The sequence below is a fragment of the Colias philodice genome, chromosome 1, assembly GCF_061535455.1.
Source record: "Colias philodice isolate Cphi_HAF_F1 chromosome 1, ilColPhil1 Martin Lab GWU primary, whole genome shotgun sequence".
In the NCBI taxonomy this organism is placed as follows: domain Eukaryota; kingdom Metazoa; phylum Arthropoda; class Insecta; order Lepidoptera; family Pieridae; genus Colias; species Colias philodice.
In genome coordinates this window covers 298829-324403 of record NC_143086.1, presented here as the reverse complement: position 1 = coordinate 324403, position 25575 = coordinate 298829, and the positions used below count along the sequence as shown (strand labels likewise).

At 36.4% G+C, this 25575-nt stretch overlaps 1 protein-coding gene across 1 annotated transcript in view; it reads right to left on the bottom strand.

Moving 5' to 3' along the window:
• Positions 1 to 6862, bottom strand: part of SLO2 (slowpoke 2) — a 113368-nt gene extending 106506 nt beyond the window's left edge. Inside the window, exon 1 of the mRNA XM_089695717.1 lies at positions 6669 to 6862. Coding sequence (XP_089551843.1) covers positions 6669 to 6862 — 194 coding nt within the window. The remainder of the gene's footprint in view (positions 1 to 6668) is intronic.
• Positions 6863 to 25575: the final 18713 nt, after the last annotated feature.

The window sequence follows — 25575 nt, the reverse complement described above, 5'->3', positions numbered from 1 at the left end:
TTTTGTTTTAGGCTGGGATATACAGGGTGTACCAAAAAGTAGTGATGAACGGAAGCTGACTGCCACAATTTGGATGAAATAACCCGGAAATTCATAGTAGCAGAAGAAACCATTAAAAATGATAAAAGGGCATTCAGACATTTAAAAGATAACTTTTTACGGTGATGTCGCACTTGCATTGAGCAACAGCGGGGTTATTTTAAAAATTTCTGGTAATTAAATACCTATTTATTGGTTTTAATGATCATCATGTTAATTCAATTTTTGCACTTACCACATTTAGATTTCAATTTTTCGATTGAAGCCTTCTGAATAATAAAATGAAATTTTCAGGGTAGCTATCTGATAGATAGAGCAAGTTTTTAAAAGTCAAACGGAAAACTTTTTTTATGTGATTTTATTTTTTTACGGGCCCTTGAAGTGGTGAACATACTGGGTAATTTTATCTTTCTTGCCATTTAATTCTTTTTTTATTCCATTCAAAGATCTAACGATAGTAAATGTTACCGTACTGAATTGGCCTATCTTTCACCTCTCCATCGCTTAGCACACAAAAAAAATCAAGCATCTTCCGCAATCATTGACGTCAGCATGAGTGAAAATATCATCGTACTCGGCGATAGGTGAAAAATTGAAAAAAACGTCATAACTCCAAAAATACGAAAAATCGCATAACATACATGGGGGTGATTCGGATAGCCCTCTAGTACCTCTAGCTCTCAGCTTCTGTTCATCACTACTTTTTGGTACACCCTGTATATGTCAGATTTTATCATCCGATAATCTGTTCCGGTTGTCTGATTAGAATGTATGGCTCGTACTGTCTTTAGACTAATGAAGACACTGCGAGTCATACATTTGTTCAAATACCTAATACACATCCGACTATCGGATCGGACCTCCGGGTCGGTAACAGCGGCTTGCCGCAATAAAATCGTAAACGTCGAGGCGTTTACGATTTTATTGCCGTTCTGATTATTTGAAACAATGTATACTTTTGTGAAGAGATCAAAATAGTCGTCCGATTGTACCTTCCGACTTATTTGTAGACTCTCTAGCTATTGTTATTTTTATTTTATTAAGATTATTTATATAATTTTGTTGGTCGAAATCAGTATATTATGTATCTCAGAAGGATTTTTTTTCCAATTCGAACGATTTCTTTTCACTTATCTTGCAATTCTGTCTTTTACAAACCCAATTGATGAAACTTTTCTGGATGACCTTTTTTTAGATAAACCTGTTTTGCACATATTTTTATCTCAGAAACAGCAGATTTTTGTTTTGTCAGTGATACTTAAAATATAGACGAATACGGTGTGCGCTTTCTACTGTATTGTGTGAGGTGTCGCGGCGGCGGTTAGCTGTTTGGTAATCTCATCGCCGAAGTCGATCATGGGATTTGGCTGTGTCAAGTCGTTGAGAGATGGGCCCTTTAAACTGTTTCTTATTTGATATTTTATTTTTGCCACGTGTATTGTTTATTCTATTCATAAAACTATAATTATTACCCATTTATATTCGAGTTCTGAACTTTGTGATTGATATTTGTCAAGTTGTCAAGGTTTCCATAAAATATTCTATAAAGTCTATTATAGCATCTACAGACGCTCCGATTTGGTTGGTGCCAACCATATTGGAACCGACATGGCAACCATTCCAACATTGCTACAGATTGTCCGACGGTTGGCCTTCCAACTGTCAGTTGACCATAGAGTAATATGTCAGTTGACCATAGTACGAAGAGAATAGGCTAAATTCTACTATAGAAATAGAGAAAATTACAGTAATATGCGGCTCTTATAACTTATTTTTTAAGGTTTTTAATGTAGCCGCACTGTCAATTTTTTTAATACTTCTAACATAATAAAATACGCTTGATTTCTGGCATCTCTATTTGCGTAATCTTTGTTACTTAAGTCCCACAAACAGGGAAAGTCTTTATATAGTTCCAGTAATTTTATTAATATGTCACGTTCGGTGACCGTAACTCCCTCGGCGTTCATGTTGACGTCCTACACCGGCGGCGTTGCAAATGTATATTACTCTATGGAATGAGCCGATTTGGTCGGAACAAAGCTTCCAAACGTTCCAATTTGGTTGGATCGGATAGGAAGTTGGTTTGGTCGGTATTGCTGGCGCATCCGACCACGTCAAACCAATATTAATAATAATTATGTCGGACCGACCGCTCTCTACACTTTCCGATTTGGTCGTGGTCGGATGGTTGGCACCAACCAAATCGGAGCGTCTGTAGATGCTTTTATTATTATCTCTAGTCTATCTCTATTCGTAGACAAGAAACAAGCTTACATATTCTATAGGTATTTTCACCAAGTTTAGGTTTGCTTAGGTTTGTTGCTTTTTCCATTCTACGAGACAGCGAAAGATGAGCTTGAACTGATACTATTAAATTTTATAGTTTAAAATTATTTTCCAGGCTAAAATTGTATGTTTGCCATGGTAAGACAAATAGCTTCGTTGCGTCAAAGCATTCCCTTTGTGATTCTTCTTACAAAAGAGCTTACTTACTATTAAGTAATAGGCTGAGTCTATTAATACGAGTACTGTACGAAACAATTTATAATTATTAATACGGGTACTTAACCATTTATTATTATTCGTACAGAAGTCGTACGAATAATTTTATTTTATCAAATAGAGTGCAAATATAATTTTAAAAAAAAATTTCGTTTCCAAAAAATGGTAAATGTTTGCCGATTTTAATACCGTAAAATATTAATTTATTTTTTATTATTAAATATATAGCTCTTTAATAAATTAAATTTATAGGCATTAAATGGCCGCGTTCAAGTTTACTAGGTTCTTGGCAGATCTTCTTAGCATAACTTGTAGCAACAACTTAAAGTAACTATGTTGTTTTTTTTAATGTATAATAAAACAATGCAAGGTATATTTATTGTGTGTCTAACTATTAATTTTTTGATAGATAAAGTCAGCCCTGCTCAGAACTTAGTAAACCTGAACGCAGCCAATATAATAATAATAATATAATAATAATTAAAATCACAAAAACTGCATATCTCATTGACGTCACCATACCCAACACACACAACATACAAAAATCAATCAGCGAAAAGCTTCACAAATACACCGAACTTAAAGAAGAAATTCTCCGAATATGGAACCTTAGGGCTGTTTACATTATTCCAATAGTTTTGTCATGTACTGGAGTTATCCCAACTAATTTACACCATAGCCTGAAACTTTTAGATCTACCAAAAAATACATACATTACATTGCAAAAGGCAGCTATATTAAATACTTGTCGTATTGTGCGAAAATTTCTTAGTGACAGCGAAACTACTGTAACCGATAGTTAAACCTAAGTTACCTAGGGTCTCTTGGCTAAATAGCCCGCGCCCCTAGTAAACAAACCCCTGAAAAGGGAGAAATAAAACAAACTAATAATTAAGCCTTTTATTTCCCATCATATTATTTACAGTAATTATAATTACATATTTAACACTTATAAACTATACTATATTATCTTGTAAAGTAACTAAGTTGAGAGGATTATTCATTTTTATAATATTTTCATATCTATATTCTTTCTATTATCGGTTGTAATTTCTCGATTGAATATTCTGAGCGTGAAAGGCACAAATAATGAGGTTTGCTGATGGCAGAACTTCTCTAATGGCATCTCTTTCATTGATGTCTTTATCCGTCATTACACATTTTATTTGGTCCCATTTAGGGTGAGCTGTTTTGAAGGAATTCATCATCCAGTTAATTGATTCCCTATCTTCAGAGACCAAAATGCAAACGCCAGAGACTTCAGAACAACCGTTTGGATCCTCAACCAAGATTAAATAGACTGTAGCGCGAATATTTAAAAGTTTGAAGGTAGCATTGATTCCCATAAACTCAGGATTATGACTGTGCTGACTGTGGCTGACTGCATGGATTCTCTTGCAAAAAAACAGCCCAGCAAACGTATTTTCTTTTTTATACAATAAAGCTTAAGCTATTAAGCTTTAAATTTATTTTCTAGCTTCTGAAGGGTTTACATTAACAAATTTTGTTTATTTTTTTTAATTTGCAGTTATATTGCTTTAGCAGTATTATTTAATCAGTTTGACTTTCCATAATATTTTTAACCTTCTCTCGGTTAGCTTCGAGATCTAATAACTCCGCAATTTTTTCTTTTTGCTCCTTAGTTAATCTTCTGCTCCGTGGATAGTGTCGAAAAAGATTTTCACTTCTATCGTGATTGTGATTCATGTTAATTGATTTGATGACAAGATAGTGGCCAGTATTATCCACTCCGATGCTGGAAGCTGCTGGACAGTTTTTCAGAAACGAGAACGCTTTTCTTGCTCCTTTCGACGTAGATATAAAATTTTTCCCTCCATGAATACAATAGTATTTGATGCCGTAATATATCAGGGACGCTTCAACATGCCTTTTGATTCCTTTTGTGCGACATCGTTCAATTGTCATAGCATCTCGGTGATAAAAAAAACGCGTATTCTTTTTCTTCAAAATCTGTTACTTTCTTCTCTAACTTTTCAAAAGAATCAAATTTGTCACCTTCAATAATGTAATAATAATAATATGTCCTTCAATAAATTTTCATCCATGACTTTGTCATTCTCATCAGCAGCTTCATCTGAATTAACAACATCATTCTCGTCTTCTCCGTTTTCGTTTTCCTCTTCGCTTTCATCGTTTTCATATTCTTCTTCAGAATCTGAAGAATATGTCATCAGTATTGAAATTAAAAAACATTTCTATGTTAAGAAATAAATATATATATTTTTATTAATTTAATAATTACCTACCCATTTTGTAAGATAAGGATATTTTATACAAGCTAAATAAATTCAAATTGAATTGTTTTATTATAAATACTTTATGACAGAATGTTTTCATTGAAATTTATTACATTGATTTATTTTAACATAATTTAAATAAAAATAAAAATAAAAATTGAGTATTTAAATTATAATTACCTCCTTTTGTCCATCAATCACAATTCACAAGACACATTACACCAATCAAATCATAATTCCATAGGGTGCGTTCCAACTTCCACTAAGAACACACAACAATCATACTCACGTTTATTTAGAATTTAAAATTTATTATTATAAAATTTATTATATATAAAAAAAATTCTTAGTAATAAATTTAAAAATAAAAATAATAATAATCCTGCCTCCTTAAAACAATATTTAAGGAGGTTGGATTTACCGGTAAAGCCCATGACAGTGGGGATACAGCAGGCAGTCCTTCTGGATAACGCTCGGATAGTCCGAAGGTTCCTCACTCAGTCGCCCTAGACTCCGGCCGTCTGGCCACTCAGCCGGAGTTTTTTTTCACACCGCCGCGAGGCGAGATACTTGCCCCCCCATTTAAATAATATTAATAAGTAATAACCGTATGAATATACTCATTCTTAAAAAACAGGCTAATCATCCAGAATGACAATGACAAGCTAATCATCCAGTTCATTCTTAATTAAAAAGAAAATTGAATAAATGTACGAATAATTAATACTTATAATTTATTCGTACAGTACCCGTACAATTAGTCACATCGTAAGTAATAATAAGCTATTCCAATAAACAGTTATTATTTACAAGCTACCATTTTAGCTAGATGTGTAATGTGTATGCGTTATACCACAGACTAATAATAATATACCACGTATACAAGTTATACTATGATACATTTTAAAATAGATAGCTAGCCAGTAACATAAATTGTATTTTGTATGTTTACTGTTAATTTTCCAGCGCACTCATATGGTCTTAGTTACTCCCAGTCACTTGCCGTGGTTATAATATATTTTTAAACTTATTTGTTTTCGGGACGACAACATGGAAAATTAAATTAGATCAAGAATTTTGAGCATTTGTATTATTTGAGAGGAATCTTTTTTGAAGCTGCTCTCATATAACCGGGTTACCGGGTGAATGAGTAAGTTTAGGTATGGTCACAATAGAATTCGTACAATATTATTAATAACTAGCGGTCCGCCCCGGCTTCGCCCGTGGTACATGTTTACGTTTTCTCTACATAAGAACCATCCTCGTACTTCAAGGAATATAATAAAAAAAGAATTATCGAAATCGGTTCAGCCGTTCTCGAGTTATGCGCTTACCAACACATTTTGCGATTCATTTTTATATATAAGATTAACAACTTCAAAATTTGGCTTGATGCTAAAGAAAGTATAATATTGTCATGAGCGTCTTAATGTACCTATCTATAAATTAAGCCAGGTTTACTATTTCTGTATTCATGGCAGTGAAATGAAACAAATCATAATTTCAGAAGTAACGTATAAAGTTGTAGTTGGAATGCATTAAGGATTGTGGACTCGCTCCGGGCATGGGCCCAGTGCGCAGGTCCGAAGTCGCGCTGCTCAGATGCGGCGCTGAGAGCGCTCTCACCGGCCGCCACAGGCCTCGGCGGCTGGAGGTAGGCCCTTCACATCGTATGAAACCCGATCCTATCTATGCAATGGTAAAACCTATCTAGAATCACTCGATAGTCTAGTCTTCTAGCGCACGAGTGAAGCTATTCTTAGCATGTTTGTTTCCTTTCGACATCCTATTACCTATATGCTATACCTCTTTTCTTATAAAGCTTCATGTATTGAATTAGCTGTAAATAGATACACAAATAGGACTCACCGTTCCTCGAAGCGTATGCTGGAACGGCTGATGTCGCTCCAGGCGCTCATGGAGCGTCCTCGACCTCGGTGCAGGACGCTGCCGAAGGCGCTGGTTGCGCGGCGCTCGAGCTCTACATCGGGAGGGAAATTCACTTTGGCGGAGCCGCGGGAGGACGGGCCTTCGGCGGACTCCCCGCCGCCCGAGAGCTCCATGTCGAACGGCGTATACTCGGGGACGTCTTCGGGCTCCTGGTCGCTCCCATCGCTGGCGGCAGAGAGCGCCTCATAGCCGTAGCCGAGGCGGTCGGCCGCGGCGCCGACGTTTCCGCCGACGGCGCCCTCTCCGCCTGTGCCCCGCTGCCCGTTCTCTATGCGACTCAATGACGCGGCCTTGATGGACTGGCGCGCTCGCAGAGGGGATCCCCTCGCGGGAAGGTGGTTGGAGTAGCGGAGTTTGCTGTGGCGGAACGTGGTGCTGCCCGGTACTATCCGTCGAGTCAAAGTGCCGCGAGAATCGACCACTACGCGCAACACGCTCTCAGATAGCGCACCACATACGGTTACTATTAGAATTCGATTGTTTCCACGACTATTAACGGCTTTCCGTTCTTACGTATGACGTTCACTCGATCAGTATGAGGTGGAAGCGTGTGAATGAACGGTATGAATGCGAGCAATGATGAAATTTGATAGTGTATGGAGTTAGCTGATGGATCTAAACAAAAGCGTATAGATACTACGTTTCATACATGAGGTGGAGATGGAGGCGAGGTGAAGTGAGTGAGCGAGTCCGGCGTGAAGTGCGCGCGGGTGGCGGCGGGGCGGGGTGCGGCGGGCGCTGCGATCGATGCGCCCGTTTAACGGCTCGCTCCCCGCGTTACATTAGTTCCTCTCCTTTCCGCCCGAGTCGTTGAGCGCTTTTGTATACATTTTGAAACATATGAAAAGCGCAACATTTTATTAATGTATATTTTAATAAATGCTGTTTGTAATGGTGTTGTCGCTTACCTATGACCTACTTCTATACTATTTTAAACTGAAATCAAAATTTTAGGGCATTCCATTGTAAGCAAAAGTATTATATATACAAAGAATTAAAAAAAACTGTAATTTTTAATAGAAAACTACACTTTCTTTAAGAATTACCTATACCTTTTTTTCGGAAGAGTTGTATTAAAATTATAAAACCGTTTATATTGCAAAAGATTTTTGCTTTAATTTTACGCTCCGTCTATTTACTAAAGAAAGGACGATAAAAGAACCACGATGATACATTTTTCACTACAGTAACGACATCTACGCGTGGTTTCCTAAAAACATTATTCAGACTTATGTTACCTCTATCTCTATGAGAGAGCAAAATATAAAGTTGTAGGTGTATAATTGAAGCTATAGATTGTAGATGGCGCTATTAGAAACTTTTGTGATCGTTGTTTAGTAATGTTTGTTATATAAATACGTCATATTTAGTCTTATTACCCTCAATACTTTCACTTTTTTTCGTTTTTCAAAAATATAAGATGTTAGTGAAAATTCACAGAAACTTCTTTATATTTTTATTTATATATATAATTTACAGCTTAAATAACTGGTAAACTATCATGGGTTGCAAAATTTGATTTCCTTTTTTTATCTGTTTTATTTCGGAATACCCTTAGTGTATGTTATTATTATGTTTTTGGACTATTAAAAAGCATCGTGCTCTTGTCAAATTGTCTTCCTCAGACAACTTTTCCATTAAAATATTTTTACATCCACTTTTGCCATGGGCCAACCAACGTACCAGTTTCTTGAAACCTCTTTGAAGATTTCAATTATTCCTATACATAATTTGATAAAGTATTCTCGACTGATAGACACTTACATTGATTCATTCAAGTGATGATAAAACGGGATTTTTCATAGCTTTAATAATTTTACTTGTACTACAAATAGACTACAGGCCCATGTTGAAAAAGTTATGGGTCATTTGAACCACCAGGTGACCTATCTATAACGATTTAAGAGCATAAAATAATAAGGGCGGCCGTACACGAACCGCTCGTGCAGTTAACGGCTGAGCGCCGTACACGGACGGCTCGAGCCGTCGGTTGTTGACTGCTCGAGCCGTCGCTACCAACCGCTCGTGCCGTTGATTTTCTACCGCAGTCGAGTCATGGATTCTGACGAGGAAGCACTGTTTCAATTCTGTCCTAGAATTGAAAGTGTCAATCCCAGTATCAACAGTTTTATCGTAGTATATTATTATTAGTCTGTGGTTTTATATACTTTTTGGTTTAATGTACATACTTCAAACTTTATTGATACATACATATTATAATTGATTTGTTTCATTGTAATGATGTGAATAAATAAAACAATCATTTTTTTAGAAAAATTCGATAAATTTAATGATACCAAAAAATATGGGTTTTCTTTCAATTATTCAGTATCGGAATCAGTTGCTGTATTGTTATCGGAATCAACATCTTCATCGACGTCCGAATTATCTTCTCTATTATTTTTCACTAATAGTTACATCGAAAAATATATATTTAGTTATATTTTATTATCAAAATATAACAAAATTCACTTTACATTTCGTTATATAGATATTTTCTTTTTCAGTTTTTATCTATGCATAAAATACTTTAAAAATAAATTTATTTCATGTTGTGTCAAACCACCCCCAGGACTGCGGAAAGAGAGGGGAATGCAACTCTCAATTTTTTCCCCTTGTCGCATAATTTTTGTACGGCGTTGCGGAATAATGGATTAAAAGCAGTATTGAAATAGACATGACATGACAAAGATGCCGTACAAAATCAAATGACCAAATTTACCCCGGTAATTGTTGGAAAATAAATAAAAATTCCGACTTTGTGGACCACCATTTTTGTACGGCACTGTTCGTTTTCTTATTATTTTTAATGGGATCTATCGGTGGTAAAGAATGCCATACAAAAATATGTGACCAAAATTTACTGAGTCTACCTGTATTTTCGAATTCTCATCTGCTCTCAGTTGGACAGCTTATAAGTTACGAGAGATCCGCCCCGGCTTCGCCCGTGGTACATATTTCGCAATAAAAGGTAGCCTATGTCCTTTCTCGGGTATCAAAATATCTCCATACCAAATTTCATGCAAATTGGTTCAGTAGTTTAGGCGTGATTGAGTAACAGACAGACAGACATAGTTACTTTCGCATTTATGTGTGTGAACTCAATTATTTGTTCTTGGGTCTGGGTGTAATTATCTACTAGCTTTCCGCCCGCGGCTTCGCCCGCGCAGTCAAATAAAAACCCGCATAGTTCCCGTTCCCGTGGGATTTCCGGGATTGCGTCATTTTCCCGGGATAAAAAGTAGCCTATGTTTTTTCTCGGGTATCAAAATATATCCATACCAATTTTCATGAAAATTGGTTCAGTAGTATAGGCGTGATTGAGTAACAGACAGACAGAGTTACTTTCGCATTTATAATATTATATAGTATGGATTTCGTCGTTCTCGCTGCTCCAAGAGTTGGAACACATTTCTGTCAAACATCACATTACGCTGTTTGTGGTTTTTTTTTCTAACATTGTAACAACAAATAAAATGTTAAGCGCACACTTCTCCCAATACTTGCTTTCTTTTTTTAATTTGTGTACAAACATGTACATTGACCAAGGTGTGATGTTTAGGTTGTAGAGGGGTTGTGAACTCAAAGACGATTCGGATCGTAATAATTTTATTTGCACACAATACCCGTATTTATACAAAAATCGATCAAAAATTAAACCAATCAGAATTCTGATTTTTAAATTGAGAATTGATTTTGAATTCGTCGAACAGAATGAAGGAGACAGTCCTATCTCTGTCCTGCGCTCGCCACGTAAATATATTTCGCGCTGTAGAATGCGCCGGCTTCTATGTCTCCCATAAGGTATTCGAGCATTTAAACGGCAATGCCATCCGTCTAAGCCTTTAAGGCATTAGTAGTCCTGTCTCTGGCTTGCGCAGCTTAGAATTTACGGTGATATTTTCGAAAAGCACTTTTTTTTCAAAATATTCTTGGAATTTCGTCATTTGTTGATTATTATTTTCAGCAACACTTAAAAATGTAGATCCACGCGGCGGGAATAAGGTTCTCTGGTACTGGTGCTATACGTGAGCACAACCTGGCGGTGTTCCGCCCAGCTGTTGTGCTCAGAAAATTAATTGTTTTAGCTTATTTCCATAAATTGGCATTAACATGACGGTAGTATCCGGTCAAATCTACAACCGGAAATATGATTTAACTGCTTTCATCTGCGCTGTTTTACAATCAGATTTTATTTTTTTAATACTTATACAGTATATTTGAGATTGAAAAGAAAAAAGCCGAGTGTGTGTTTTTTGTATTTTGTTAGGTAGTTAAGTATAAATTGTAGTTATTATGCCAGTTACCTGTTCGTTTGAGTTCACATCCAGATGTGCAGTGCTTACCTAATAAAATAGACGTGGAAAAAGTACCATCTGAGTAATAGGATCCAGATGCCTTCATTAGTCTTCATGATATACGAGTGGCAAATATGATAATTTCTCCTCTTCAGCTGATACGAGTTCGATGTAAAAATGTATGTTTTCTAACATGTTATCTTTGTATTTGTTCCACAGGTCATGTGGATTCGATGGGAAGCATGTCGTAATGATGATATAATATAGTGTCTAGGGGTCTTCACCTCGGATTAGAGTTATAGTGAATAAATTAATATGATCAATGTGGGATATTGTTTTTTAAACTACAAATTGCAATGTTTACCCAATTTTTTTTGTGCACTCCATTGTTTCATTGTTTAAACAAATTATTGTGAAAAATTCATGTTTGACCATAGAGGGTGTCCCAAGAAGTAGTGATATACTGAAGCTGGGAGGTAGAGGACATAGAGTGAAGTCCCGTGTCCCCGTAGTGGGGTAGGGGGCAGATGCATTATTCATACATCTGTTTCACTGATCGATTTTTCTTTAGGGACAAGTAGGTGATCAGCCTTCTGTGTCCTGCCAGACCAAGACATTTTTTTTTTCGTCTCCACCGGGAATCGAACCCAGGACCCCTCGGTTCTACGCTCACGCGTCAACCACTGTACCGAGGAGGCGGTCTATCCGAATCACCCCCATGTATGTTATGCGATTTTTCGTATTTTCGGAGTTATGACGTTTTTTTCAAATTTTCACCTATCGCCGAGTACGTAGAGATTTTGATTTATGGTGACGTGAATTATGACGGTAAATGCATGATTTTTTTTGTGAGCAAAGCTGAAAGATAGGCCAATTCGGTATGGTAAAATTTAAATATCGTTAGATCTTTGAATGGAATAAAAATAAGAATTTAATGCCAAGAAAGATAAAATTACCCAGTATGTTCACAACTTCAAAGGCCCGTAAAAAATAAAATCGCATAAAAAATATCCGTTTGGCTTTTTAAAAACTTACTCTATCTATGAGGTAGCTACCCTGAATATTTCGTTTTATTATTCATAAGGCTTCATTCGAAAAATTGAAATCTAAAAGTGGTAAGTGCAAAATTTTAATGCAAACAAAATAAAACCAATTACAAGGTGTTTAATTACAATAAATTTTCAAAATGGCCCCCCCTATTGCTCACTGCAAGTGCGACATCACCGGAAAAAGTTGTCTTTTAAACGTCTGAATGCCCTTTTATTATTTTAATGGTTTCTTCTGCTACTCTCAATTTCCGGGTTAATTCATCCAAATTTCTCCCAGCGGCATTCTCTCGAGTAGATGAGGTCTTTGTAGTATCTCCATACCAAAAAATGTCGGCTTAGTCAGATTTCATACATCAACACTTCAACTTTGAATGAATCCATCACGAATTTATTATCGAGATATCCAGAAAAGGATTTCTGGTATAACCGACTTAAGAGACACTTGCAGCAAAATATCATTCGGATTGTTATAATTTGCTGAAAAATTCAATTCACCTCAGTAATGTTGAAAAGAAAATAAATCTAAGAATGGTAGATGCAGCAATGGAGCAAATATACAAGTACCTACATAGAAGAGAATGATGATTGCCAATTTACCATGCAAGAATTGAAAAACGTCATCACTACAGAGCATATCCTTGTAGAAAAAACTAGTAAAAAACGACTAATAGAACGCTTTCACGATGATATTATCATTTCAACTAAATATTTTATGTAGACAACAATGTAATTGTAATGTATTTAAATAAACAGATTTTGTACTAATAATTTTTTTTCTTTTCATTAGTCGTAATTAATTACCTTATTTTTTAAATGTACTTAAATGGAGTACCTACGATTAATTTATAATTAAACTGGCCGAGAAATTCCATTGTACATAGCAGTTGTGGCTCCGCTCTAACCTCCACGTTTTTCTATCTGTTCGAGATCCCTACTGCTATTTTTATACACAGGTATCTTTGGAAAATATTCCTATATGTCTACTCAAGTAAGATTTAACATATAAATAATAAAAAAATACTGTTTAAAGTGAAAATATATGGTCAAACATTAATTTTTCATAATATTTTTTTAAACAACGAAACAATGCAATGGAGTGCACAAAAAAAATTTGGGTAAACATTGCAATTTATAGTTTAAAAAACAATATCCCACATCGATCATATTAATTCATTCACTATAACTCTAATCCGAGGTTATACAGTTTTGAATGTTCCAGGCACTCCACTAATAGCAAATAATGTACTTAGGGAGGCGAGGTAGCTAAATGGTATAATTCAACGGCGCCGTCGAGACTTATCAATAATTTTGAAAATGCAAAAAAAAGTCTTTTTGAAATACTCGAGCGCGTCAGATTTTCATAGGGGAGGTTTATCTCGGTAAGATATTTTCTTAATCTGACAAAAATATTGGTGGCAATCTGACCGAAAAAGATTTTTGGGTTTTTTTTTCCTTTCTTTCTCCTTGATAAAACGGGGACTTAAAGAATAACAATAAAGCAATAGACACAACCAACGTAAATGTAGATGAAATGTAGTACGAATTGAAAAGAAAGAAAGAAAGAAAGAAACATTTATTTGGCTCCATGATACAATGAAAATAATACAACATAAATTTAACGATGTAAACACAGATAACAATTTGAAAAAAAGAAAACAAGTAAACAAATAAAATCACGATATGCAACAATCTTATTACTACAGTAAAATAAAAAATGAAAAGTAAAAATTAATAAAAGAAACAGTATGTGGAGCCAAACCAGGTAGCCACTCAGTATATGTTGCAACACAGTTACAACACTGATTTTCAGTGGCCCCTCTTTGTAGTGATTGGAGCGGCAGTACGTTCGCAAATATATTACAGCTAATTATAATATAATATGTAAAGAAAGACACAAGATATACATACACATAAATAAATTTCACATTTTTGAACAATAACAATACATAATAAAGTAATACCTATACAGATAGAATGATAATATACCTACATAATATAAAATATGTTATGCCCTATCTAATCTAATATCTAATATTCTAATATTCTAATATTCTAATATATATTATAAAGGCGAAAGTTTGTAAGGATGTATGGATGTATGGATGTTTGTTACTCTTTCACGTAGAAACTACTGAACCGATTACAGTGAAATTTAGCACACATATAGAGGGTAACTTCGATTAACACATAGGATAGTTTTTATCCCGGAAATCCCACGGGAACGGGAACTATGCGGGTTTTCCTTTGCAAACGCGGGCGAAGCCGCGGGCGGAAATCTAGTGAGAAATACGCAACTACACGCAACTAAGGTTGGATTTTGAACTCCTGTAACAGGTGTTTTTTATATTTATTTTTAAAAGAGTGTAATGTGTTGGAGTTGAGTATTGGTGGTGGAAGGTTGTTCCAACACTTAGTTGCAGAGTATTTGAAACTTCCCCTGAAAGAAATTGTGAAACTCCTCGGCATGGCGAGTTTACGAAATGAGGAACGGGTCTCATAGGCGCTGCCTTCCCCCATCCAGGTTAGTTTGTCGTATAGATATTTCGGGGCTTTTGTTATGACCACTCCAAAAAGGAGTGACGCGAGGTGCAACCGCCTACGATATTCCATTTTAAGGCACCTAGCCTCTACAAGGTACGGAGTAATATGGGTCCTGGGAGGAATGTCCCAACAAAAGCGCGCACACGCGTTTTGAACACGTTGTATTGCATTCTTGCTACGGCATAATAACCTGGGACCGTACATAACGTCAGCATAGTTGAACTTGGAGAGTACCAGACTCTCACAGAGTCGGATTCGTACATCGACGTTTAGGTGTTGTCGAATACGATACAGGAGCTTAAGACGATAAAAACAATTAGCTATAGTTGTGTTCACATATTTTTCGAAACGAAGGTTTTCATCGAAGATCACTCCTAAATTTCGAGCCTCATTTACTCGTTCTATAGAATTATTTTCAATGAAAATAACTGGGTTCTCACACTCGATCCTACGGACCATATTAGGTGTGCCTAAAACCATATATTTTGTTTTGTCCTTATTAAGCACCAGTGAGTTCTCGCGAGACCAAGCTGATATACGATCTAGATCGCTGTTAAGTTTTGCGGTTGATGCTGCTGTCTGTGAGGGATCAAATGAAATATATAATTGAATGTCATCAGCATAGGCATGGTACTTACAGTGCTGTATACAATCAAAAATATCGGCACTGTAGAGAATAAACAACAATGGACCGAGTATGGATCCCTGAGGTACACCCCTGGTTACTGGTGTACACTGAGAAAATGAAACTGATCCGTCCTCCTTGTTCACGGCAACCGTTTGGCATCGTTTACCACTGAGGTAGCTACTGAACCACGCCACTGACTGCGAACTGAAACCATAGAATGTTAGCTTGGATAACAGCAATGGCACATTGAGAGTATCGAAAGCACGTGAGTAATCTAACAACACCAACAACGTACCCTTGCCACCATCGTGCGCGCTCAAAATATTGTCCAGCACGTCAGTCAACGCCGTAGCCGTACTTCGGTTCTTACGAAAACCGGATTGTAATTCAGGCAATATATTATTGCCCTCAAGATACGCCATCAATTGCTTATGCACAACTTTTTCAAGCACCTTTGACAGACATGGTAAAATGCTTATCGGGCGGAGGTCTTTATCAGCTAAAGGATTTTCTTTTTTGGGGATAGGTTTTACAAGTGCATGTTGCCATAATGCTGGAAAGGTACTGGATGATATAGAACTGTTAACAATGTCCGTTAGCACCGTTAAGGTCATAGACGTTGTTAGATGGAACATATCTAGTGATATATCATCAACACCAATGGCTTGTGATTTTAACTCTTGTAAAACTTTTAAAACAGTGTCCTGAGACACTGGCTTTAGATTAAAAGAGGCGTCACTATGACGATGATGTTGATATCGCGTAAGTGTTTGGGGGAGTACATGATCGTGTCCAGGTATGTCAAGAAAATGAGCACTTAATTTGTTTGGGTCGCGGAGATGCGTTGGGAGGATAAGGTCTGACCTCTGTTTGACATTAACCTGAGCCTTTATATGTTTCCATAACACTTGCGGGTTTTTAATATTAGCATTGATGAAAGTGTCAAAGTATACTGTTTTTTCGCGAAAGATAGCCGAGTTTACATACTTTTTTAGATCAGTGTAAAACGCTTTATGACAAGACTTTTTAGATCGTCGAAAAGCATCTTGAGCCACATCCCGGCGCCTCATCATCATTTTTATATTGTAGGTCAACCAGGGAGGATATTTATGTTTTATACAGATAGTCTTTTTGGGTGCATGGAGATCAAAAACATATAAAATAAGAGCAGTTAGAGCGGTCACTTTGTCATTCACATCATTCAAACCAAAAATAAACTCCCAATCTAAAGACCGTAGTGTTTTGTTGAAATCCTCCAAGTTAATATCTTTAATTGGCCTTGATGAGATCCACTTTGGTGTTGGCTTATCAATTTTGAAGTCAAATGTGCATGAAACAAATGCGTGACCACTAAGGTCCTTGATATAGTCTATTTCAGTATTCAATACAGTGGCATTAGTACACACCAAATCAAGTAACGTTTCACTCGTATTCGTAAAATGTGTAGGATTAGAGATAATCTGCTTTAAGTTGGCAGCAATTAAGAAATCATTTAATTTTTGGAAATTAATGTGATTTACATCTAAAAAATTTACATTGAAATCTCCGACAAGAATAATATTATCACTCCATATGAATGAACCCACAGATTCCATTAAAGCTGCCAAAAATAGATCTATCGACATCCATGGCGGTCGATATGCCGTGCCGATGACAATAGTTACACGACGCACCACTACCTTAACCCACATCTGCTCAACCTCATAATTACTAGGGTGAGACAATGTACGTGCATTAATGCCATTCCTAATATAATATCCTACACCTCCACCACGGGAACGCACACTCGAAGGGCGTGGTACATGCCGGAGAGAATACCCGGGGACACGAGGTGCACGACCGCTTTCTCCTTCCCGGAGCCAAGTCTCGTTAATGGCCAGCAGGTCCACACCGTGTCGGTCCATCGCGACTAGAAACTCATCATGCCGAGTACCAAGGGATCCAGGATTTAGCAAACCAATTTTAAGTTTATTTTTAAGACCAAACATCATTTACAATACAATAGCACAAAATACAAATAATATATAGGAGTAGTTTAACAAGATAATTTGAATACGCTGCTATAACAAGAAATAATATAATTAGAATTAATATGTTCAGTGGAACGACATGATAAGCTTGAAATATATAATATAATATAATATAATTACATGTAATATAGAATATAGATAATAATATGAATAAAATACATTTTAATACATTCACATAGCAATATAATTTGTAAATATTTTGAATTCGTCTACCGCCCAATACGTGACACAATAACATAATAAAGAATAAGAAAGAAATAACTACTACTTCCACGTAATATCTACAACAATAACTGGGTCTTAAATATTTAATATTATAGATTGTTATTTTTTTGCCTACAACAAATAAGATTCTATACATGATATACAATGGTAGACAGCACACAACTAATATGAAATGATTGTTGAAGTTATAAAAAATGATGATGAAAGTAGTAATTAATGAGTGAATAAGTTCATGATATTGATTACAGGCTAGTTCTGAACAACTTATTATCATAGTTAGCAACAAATTAATCTTTACCAAAAACACTATCTATATCCCCTATTGATTGTATATAACAAATTCTCGAATTAGAGTCTTTTCTAGCATATATTCGACCACCCCTAGTCCATATAAAACGCCAATCATGTCCCTTTTGTCGTGCTAAATAGAACAGGTTGCGATTCGCACGAGTTAGATGTTCGTTTATATAAAACCGGTTTGTTGTTGTGCCTATCCCAGTACCGGCCGTGTCCGCGCCGCGTCGCACGCGCGCCGCGCGTAGAAGCTCGTCTCGCAGATGCCGTCTAGATAAGCGAACGACAATCGCGCGTGGTTTAGGAGTGACGTTAGAACTCTGGATAGTGTTTTGTTTACGACGTAGACCAACGCGTTTAGCAGATACTATATCGTGTTCACTCAACTCAACCCCTATTTTTTGTGCAAGCGTAATCACTACATGTATAGGGTTTTCATTACTGGACTCAACTACACCTGTTACTTCCACATCGTTGAGTAGGTTTTCCTGCTCGGACTGATTCAAGCGGGCCTCAAGTTTCGCAATGGCATCGCTACTGGCAGCCGAAGTATGCTCACTGGAAGCCTGCATATCCTGACTTTCCAATCTCAACAGCCTAGCTTCGACATCCCCCAACCTCTTATTAAATTCATGGATAGCAGCTGTAAAACTCGTCATATCCATCCGAAGACAAGATAATTCGGATCGCAGGAGTTTGATCTCATCTACAAGAGACGGCGATTGAAATTGTTCTGGTGAATTTTGTTTATTTTTCGCCTCGTCGCCAACGGGAAGGGATAGATCGGTGTTAACAGGTAGGTCATGTTTGTTCATGCATTCCTTACACATCCATTTGGATATATTTCGAGAACCGGGACTAATATTCATGCATTGTTTGTGAATAATTGCACTGCACTTAGTACATTTTGCGCCATCTATTGTCGCGCAAAATTTTCCACAAGCAGTACATTTTTTCGCCATATTACTTGAAATATGTTTCGATGAAATTTATCACTATTTTTGGATAGATGGCGGTTATTTTCAAGGGAATTTCGCAATGCAATTAAAAAAAAAAAAATATACTATTGTTGGCTTCAATATATAAATAAAGTCAGTTTATTGATACTCAGAGTATTCGTACCAGTAGTTAAAAGTAGTGCTGAACAGGTTCGAACGAAATAATAAGCAACGTAAACGTCAAGCTCAGCTGCTCAACAGCTGATCACTTTGTTTTAAATTTTTGCTTTTGTCACTGCACATAACACGAAACGAACACTTTTAACTATAATACTTATACTTATGATTGATTTATCACGTTTGTTACTGTTAAAAAAGACTTCTATATATTTTTATAAAATTAAAGAAATGTTAGAACGACTGTCACTTCAACCGCCACAAACGTCAAGTCAAATTGTATTATTTATTGTTTAAAAAATGAAATGATATAAAAATTGTATTATAATTGTATGTGTGTTGTATTATAATTGTATTTATTACGTAGGATCTTTACATTTTTGCTCAATACAATTCATCTTCTTCTTCTTCTTCACTAGAACTTTCATATTGTGGCTCCTCATCCACAATGCTTCCCTGCTGAGTGCCTGCAACATCCGTAACAATTATTTCTATTCAGTAATTTTGTTGAGAGAATATTATAGAAGTACAGAATTTACCTGAATCAAGCGTCTCGTCATTGCTGTCCTCAGGTCATTCTCGTTACCCAGAATATCCGGCGATACCACAACATTTTCATACGCATCGGTCAATTGATTCCCGATAAACCACGTGAACTCTAATTTATTATTATTTTCATTCCACCCATGATGGGTTAGTGCAAGGTCAGTGATGTCGGATTTGTGCGCATTCCACAAATTGGCGATGTACGGAGTTCTGAGGCAATGTTGATACAGCTCTGGCATGGCATAAATTGCAAGCGTGGTAGTTGCGTACGTCCAACGAGAACGGCTTAAATGTGTCGTGCACCTTGTACGTTTTATTAACACGTTCACTGCGGCATGTCCAGTATCGGGCCATCAGCGACTACACCACAGTGCGGCGCCCAAAATCCCAGTTTTCACCGTGGTGCGGCGAGATTTTTTATATGTTAATCAATATAAAAAATCTCGCCGCACCACCACAGTTTGAAGTAGGACTCAATTTCGTTTAAAAATCGTATGGCAAAATATTGGACACAACGCATAGAAAAGAAACCGTTTCTTTTGTGTGCGGCATGTCAAATATTTTGCCATGGACAAGCACCTCATGCCGCACTGTACTGCGAGCGCGCCGCGTGTCAGTCTCGCATAGTGATGCACCAGGACCGAAGCACTTTTCTTTAGAGTTTTTTTAAATGAAAATGATACCTTAGAGGCTTTAGTTTTTTTACTTTTTATTATTTCGTAGCATAAATGCAAAAATGTGATGATAGTTGTGAAAATAATATAAAACATTAAAGCAAAAGTTACTGAACAAATTAAGACAAAAGTTACGGAACAATTTCCTGATAGTACTCTATCAAGTGCCTTGTTTTATGTGTTTTTTTTGTATCGACGATCTCGTTATCTGTTAACAAATGTTGAAATATGCAAAATTGATTTATATCGATATCGATGTTTTAATTTACTGTTTCCCATCGCTATCACTGTAAACATGCCGTATTAACGCACTGCGGGATGGCAAATAATTTTTCACAAAATCAGGGGTTTACATTTTCCCTCATATCTTTTTAACTATTGGGTCAAACTAAAAGCTATTTATGCGGTATAAACTAGACTATACAGGGTGGAAGGTTAAGATGGGGCATGAAGGGCAGGTACCTTAACCGTTGTAGCTACATGAAAACGTTCTTAGGAGACTATCCTTAAATTCTTGAGAAATTTTAATCTGCATTCACAGATTTTTGAAAAAATGTACGGTCAGGAAGGAAATCGGCAGTTTTCAAAAAAAAAATTTTTGATGCCAATCGATCCAGTTTCTCATGGGGATCAAAACACTCTAAAAAGACCAAATGAGGTATGAGTACTAGAAAAGTCAGAAATCGCGAAAAACTATTTCCACACATTCACTAAGAAAATAAGTGATTCAACAAAAGATGCGCTAATAGAAAACTCATAAAATCATTATCTCTACTAAATTTGGCCCGTAACCATCTGCAAAATGCAACTCTGCGTGCATAGTCCCTAGATTGCAATGCTTGGACTAATCGCCCATGGCGGTAGCATTTGTAGCCGTATTTCTTCCATGTTTTCAAAACTATCCAGTGCGAACAACCAACTTCGACGGCAACTTGTTTTGAAGAAATTTCGGGATATGCTTCCACAATTAGTGCTAAAATTGCTATCACCGTATTCTCATTCAATACGCGTGAACGACGCGGACGTGTCAAGCTTTTCTTAAATGAGCCACTTTCTGCTAGATTTTTTACAAGATTCGCAATTACCTTTCGCGTCGGTACATATCGCATTGGGTATTTATTCCTGTACCATTCCAATGCAACTGTTGGGTTTTTATTATTTAAAAAGTAAGCCTCTAACAGATCTAAACGTTCTAAATTATTTAAGGACATTTTTAGTGAAGACAGAGTGACTTCTGGTAACTTTTGTTTTCTATGTGTTATTGTTTACATAAGCCATAAAAATGTGAATGTGAAATAAAATTTGAATATCGTTCGATATTCAAATTTACATAATTTTTCATCTCGTGCACGAGCTGCCAGCCACCGCCCGCTCACGCCCCGCGTCGCTGGCATGTTAGGCGCGGGTCAAACACAAGCGGTGCGGGCGCGGGCGTGCCATAAGCGCGCCTCTTCAATCTGTTTTGCACCACATCCTTCTTATACATTTTGTATGAAAGAATTTTGGACAGGCGTCGAGGCGGCACGCCACCGTTGCGCCGCGGGCGTACCGCAGGCGTACCGCAGGCGCGCTTCCCCAAATAGAGGTCAATTCACGGTCATACACAATCAAAAACAAATCGGGCGGAGACGGTAGCCTGTCAGTCAAAAAACTCAAAAATCCGTCAGTCGTCTTTAAATATTGGTGGTGACTGCACGTGTTCTCTCTGTGTGGAATTATATAGAGCTGCTAATACATACCCTTCTTCGTGTAGTTTTTAAAGGTGAATTGAATTAATCGATGAAATGATTTACACAGGTGATGGCAGTAGGGAAAGTGAAAATGAAGAAGAGCATAATGAAAGTTCCCATGTATCTACAATGTCAGAAATAAAGATAATCCTGATTTTGATTGTGTTTTTTATTTATTTGTAATTGTAATAATATTGTGGAATGATCGGTACTGTAAATACTTTTGAACTGAGATTTTAATGATTAGATTTATATGGTTTAAATGTAAACCTGTGTTTGAAAACCATATTTTATCTATACTAATATTATAAAGAGGAAAGGTTTGTATGTATGTATGTATGTATGTATGTATGTATGGTTTTCACGCATAAACTAGGTACTGGACCGATTTTGATGAAATTTGGCACAGATAATCTTTAGACCCTGAGAAAGAACATAGGCTACCTTTTATTGCGAAATATGTACCACGGGCGAAGCCGGGGCGGACCGTTAGTACAATATAAATTTTGTGTTATTTTAACCTTCTTTTCTTCCATCATTACACCAGTACTACTTTAAAATTACTTTAAAAGTACTATAAAATTTTCCAAGTAAATCAATCCAACAAAGATATATTTGCAATCGTGGGGTTATCCTCGCTATTTACTTACAAGGAATTATCAAAACAAAATCGTTACTTTCAAATTAATGTTAATCTCTTTTAGCACAAAAAACATAATTTTACTAAATTATGCATGAAGAAAATGCATTTAACCACTTTATATAAATATCATCTTCGGACGCTCCGGGAATATGACAGTTGCCAAACAGTGACGAAAATTTCTATGCGCATTATTACTTTTGGAGTACTGTAAAAATGCGTCAATTACGTGACGATGCGGATTATAACATAAAATTCTGTGAATTAGTAGAACAACACCCAGCCCTATACGATTATAATCGTCCAGATTATGCCAATCGTTATGTACAAGAGAAGATATGGGAACAAATCGGCAAAGAATTAAATGCAAAGGGTAAATAGTATATAATCTTATATTTACATTATCTCTAAGACTTTATCTATATATATATATAAAAGAAAGTCGTGTTTGTTCCAACACTTATAACTCGAGATCTGCTGTGCCAATTTTCATGGTTTTGGATTTCTTGGATTTGTCTCCGTCCTGAATAGGAGAATAAATCATAAAAACAACAAAAACTAGACGAATAAATATTTTCCCAAAATTTTGATTATTGTACATGTCAATTATTAAGTTGTCAATCCTGTCAAATACGGTAAATAATGTTAATGCGTTCAAAAATGTATTTTGCATAAAATATTTAAAAAGTAAAAAGGGTGAATAAATTATTGTCTGTATTTTTTTTAATAAAAAAAAACTTTATATTGGAGACAAGTATATTAAATTATGTAACATGAATCAGATGCGTAGTATCCAATACTAATAGCGACACATCGACACATCCTTCGATTCCATGCTAAGTTTTTTTTTTTTAATTTGGAGCGTAATGACGCGCTGCAGTACGGCAACGCGTGCGAACATGGCGGCGCGCGTTGGCTGGAGAGATCCTTTATTTGGAAAGAACGGCAACGTCGCGCGTTTGCCAGGATTGGATTTCTCGCTGTGTGGCTTAACTAATCGTAATTTTTACACGTTATGTCTATTTTGACTTGGAATAGAAGCTCGTTCATTGAAATAGTTTGTGAGATATGTCCTGATATTTTGAGGATTTGTCAGATATTGTTGCGAAACGTTCATAGTTTGACCTCTCAAGGTATTTGGAATCCCGGGACTTGACTTTTTCCCATCGTATATTCGGATGATATTATGCAATATGCACATTGTTTGTACAATTATATCGACCTTATCAGGATTGCAGCATACAGGCGTACTCAGCACTTGGAATTTTGTCCGTGACATACCAAAAGCGCATTCTACTGATTTTCGTCCCCTTGATAATCGGTTGTTGAAAACTCTTCTATCATTTGTCAATTGCCGTCGTGAATAAGGTTTCATGCAGTTATTTTTAAGGGGGAATGCTTCATCTCCCACAAAATAGAATGGCACGTCATATTGCTCTCCAGGTAATGGAGTAGGGTTTGGTAAATGGAGGATACCTCGTTGCATCAATTGGCCAAAACTACTAACTTGGAATGCACGTCCATCGCTATTTCGTCCGTATTCCCCAACATCTATAATCAAAAATAATCCGTCCGCATCTACCACTGCCATTAATACTACAGAAAAGTATCCTTTATAGTTTATATACTCCGAGCCAGAGTTTGCTGGTTTTTTTATTCGAATATGTTTTCCGTCGATACTTCCAACACAGTTGGGCAAATTCCATAGTGTGTAAAAACCTTGGGCTACTTCGAGCCACTTCTCTGTGTTCGGTCTAGGCATGAATTCTGGTTGTAAAACTTCCCACAAAATTTGACAAGTTTCATACACTATTTATCGAATGGTAGATTTGCCTCTCAGAAAATAAAGAGATAGTGATTTGAACGAACATCCATCTGCTAAGTACCTGTAAATAATAATTAACATTAAACATTATATCTACTGTAAACAAGTATAATCTATGAATAAGAATCACGCGGACACACACACACACACAATTTCGGATATTTTTTTTTAATTTCGCGCGCTATCACTAACTTATATCCGTAATGTACCTACTTATGCTTTATCTTTATTGTTTTAGCACACGATTGTAAAGAAAGATGGAAGAACATAAGAGGACGATACGTAAAAATATACAAAGCCAATATTCTGCCATCTGGTTCAGCATCAATGAAAACTAAAGAGTATTACCTTGCGCCACATTTGTTATTTTTAAATAATTTTTTGAAAGCGCGCCCTTCCAAAGGTAATTTACAACCACCTATCGAAACTGATGATAACAATGCCTTTTTGAACGAGGAAAGTTCAGAGTCTATTCTGAATGCAACATCACCGCATACACACTCTTCGAGCGCGTCATTATCAACAGAATCGACAGTTAAGAAAAAGCCTAACTTAATAGATGTGAACAAAGCCGCATATGAATATTTCACAAATAAGAAACTGAAATTAAATAGCTGTGCCACCTCCGAAGACAGTGACTTGGACCTATGTTTTTTAAAAAGTTTATTGCCGGACATGAAAGCTATGACTACAACTCAAAAGCGTAAATTTAAAATAGAAGTACTTAGTTTGGCCGGAAAATTTTTGGAAGAAAATGAATGTGAAAATACTCGTGCTTCTTCATTTTACAGGACGTCAGATAGAAGTGATTCGCCATTCAACAGACCGGTTTCTCAACAATCACAACATTCATCAATAGACGCACCACATACTATTACGTCACGTCAAACACAAATGAATGAAAGTGGTGATTCACTGTTGAACAAACTGCTTTCTCAACAATCACAACATTCATCAATAGACGCACCACATACTATTATGTCACGTCAAACACAAATGAATGAAAGTGGTGATTCGCCGTTGAACAAACTGCTTTCTCAACAATCACAACATTCATCAATAGACGCACCACATACTATTATGTCACGTCAAACACAAATGAATGAAAGTGGTGATTCGCCGTTGAACAAACTGCTTTCTCAACAATCACAACATTCATCAATAGACGCACCACATACTATTATGTCACATCAAACACAAATGAATGAAAGTGGTGATTCGCCGTTGAAAA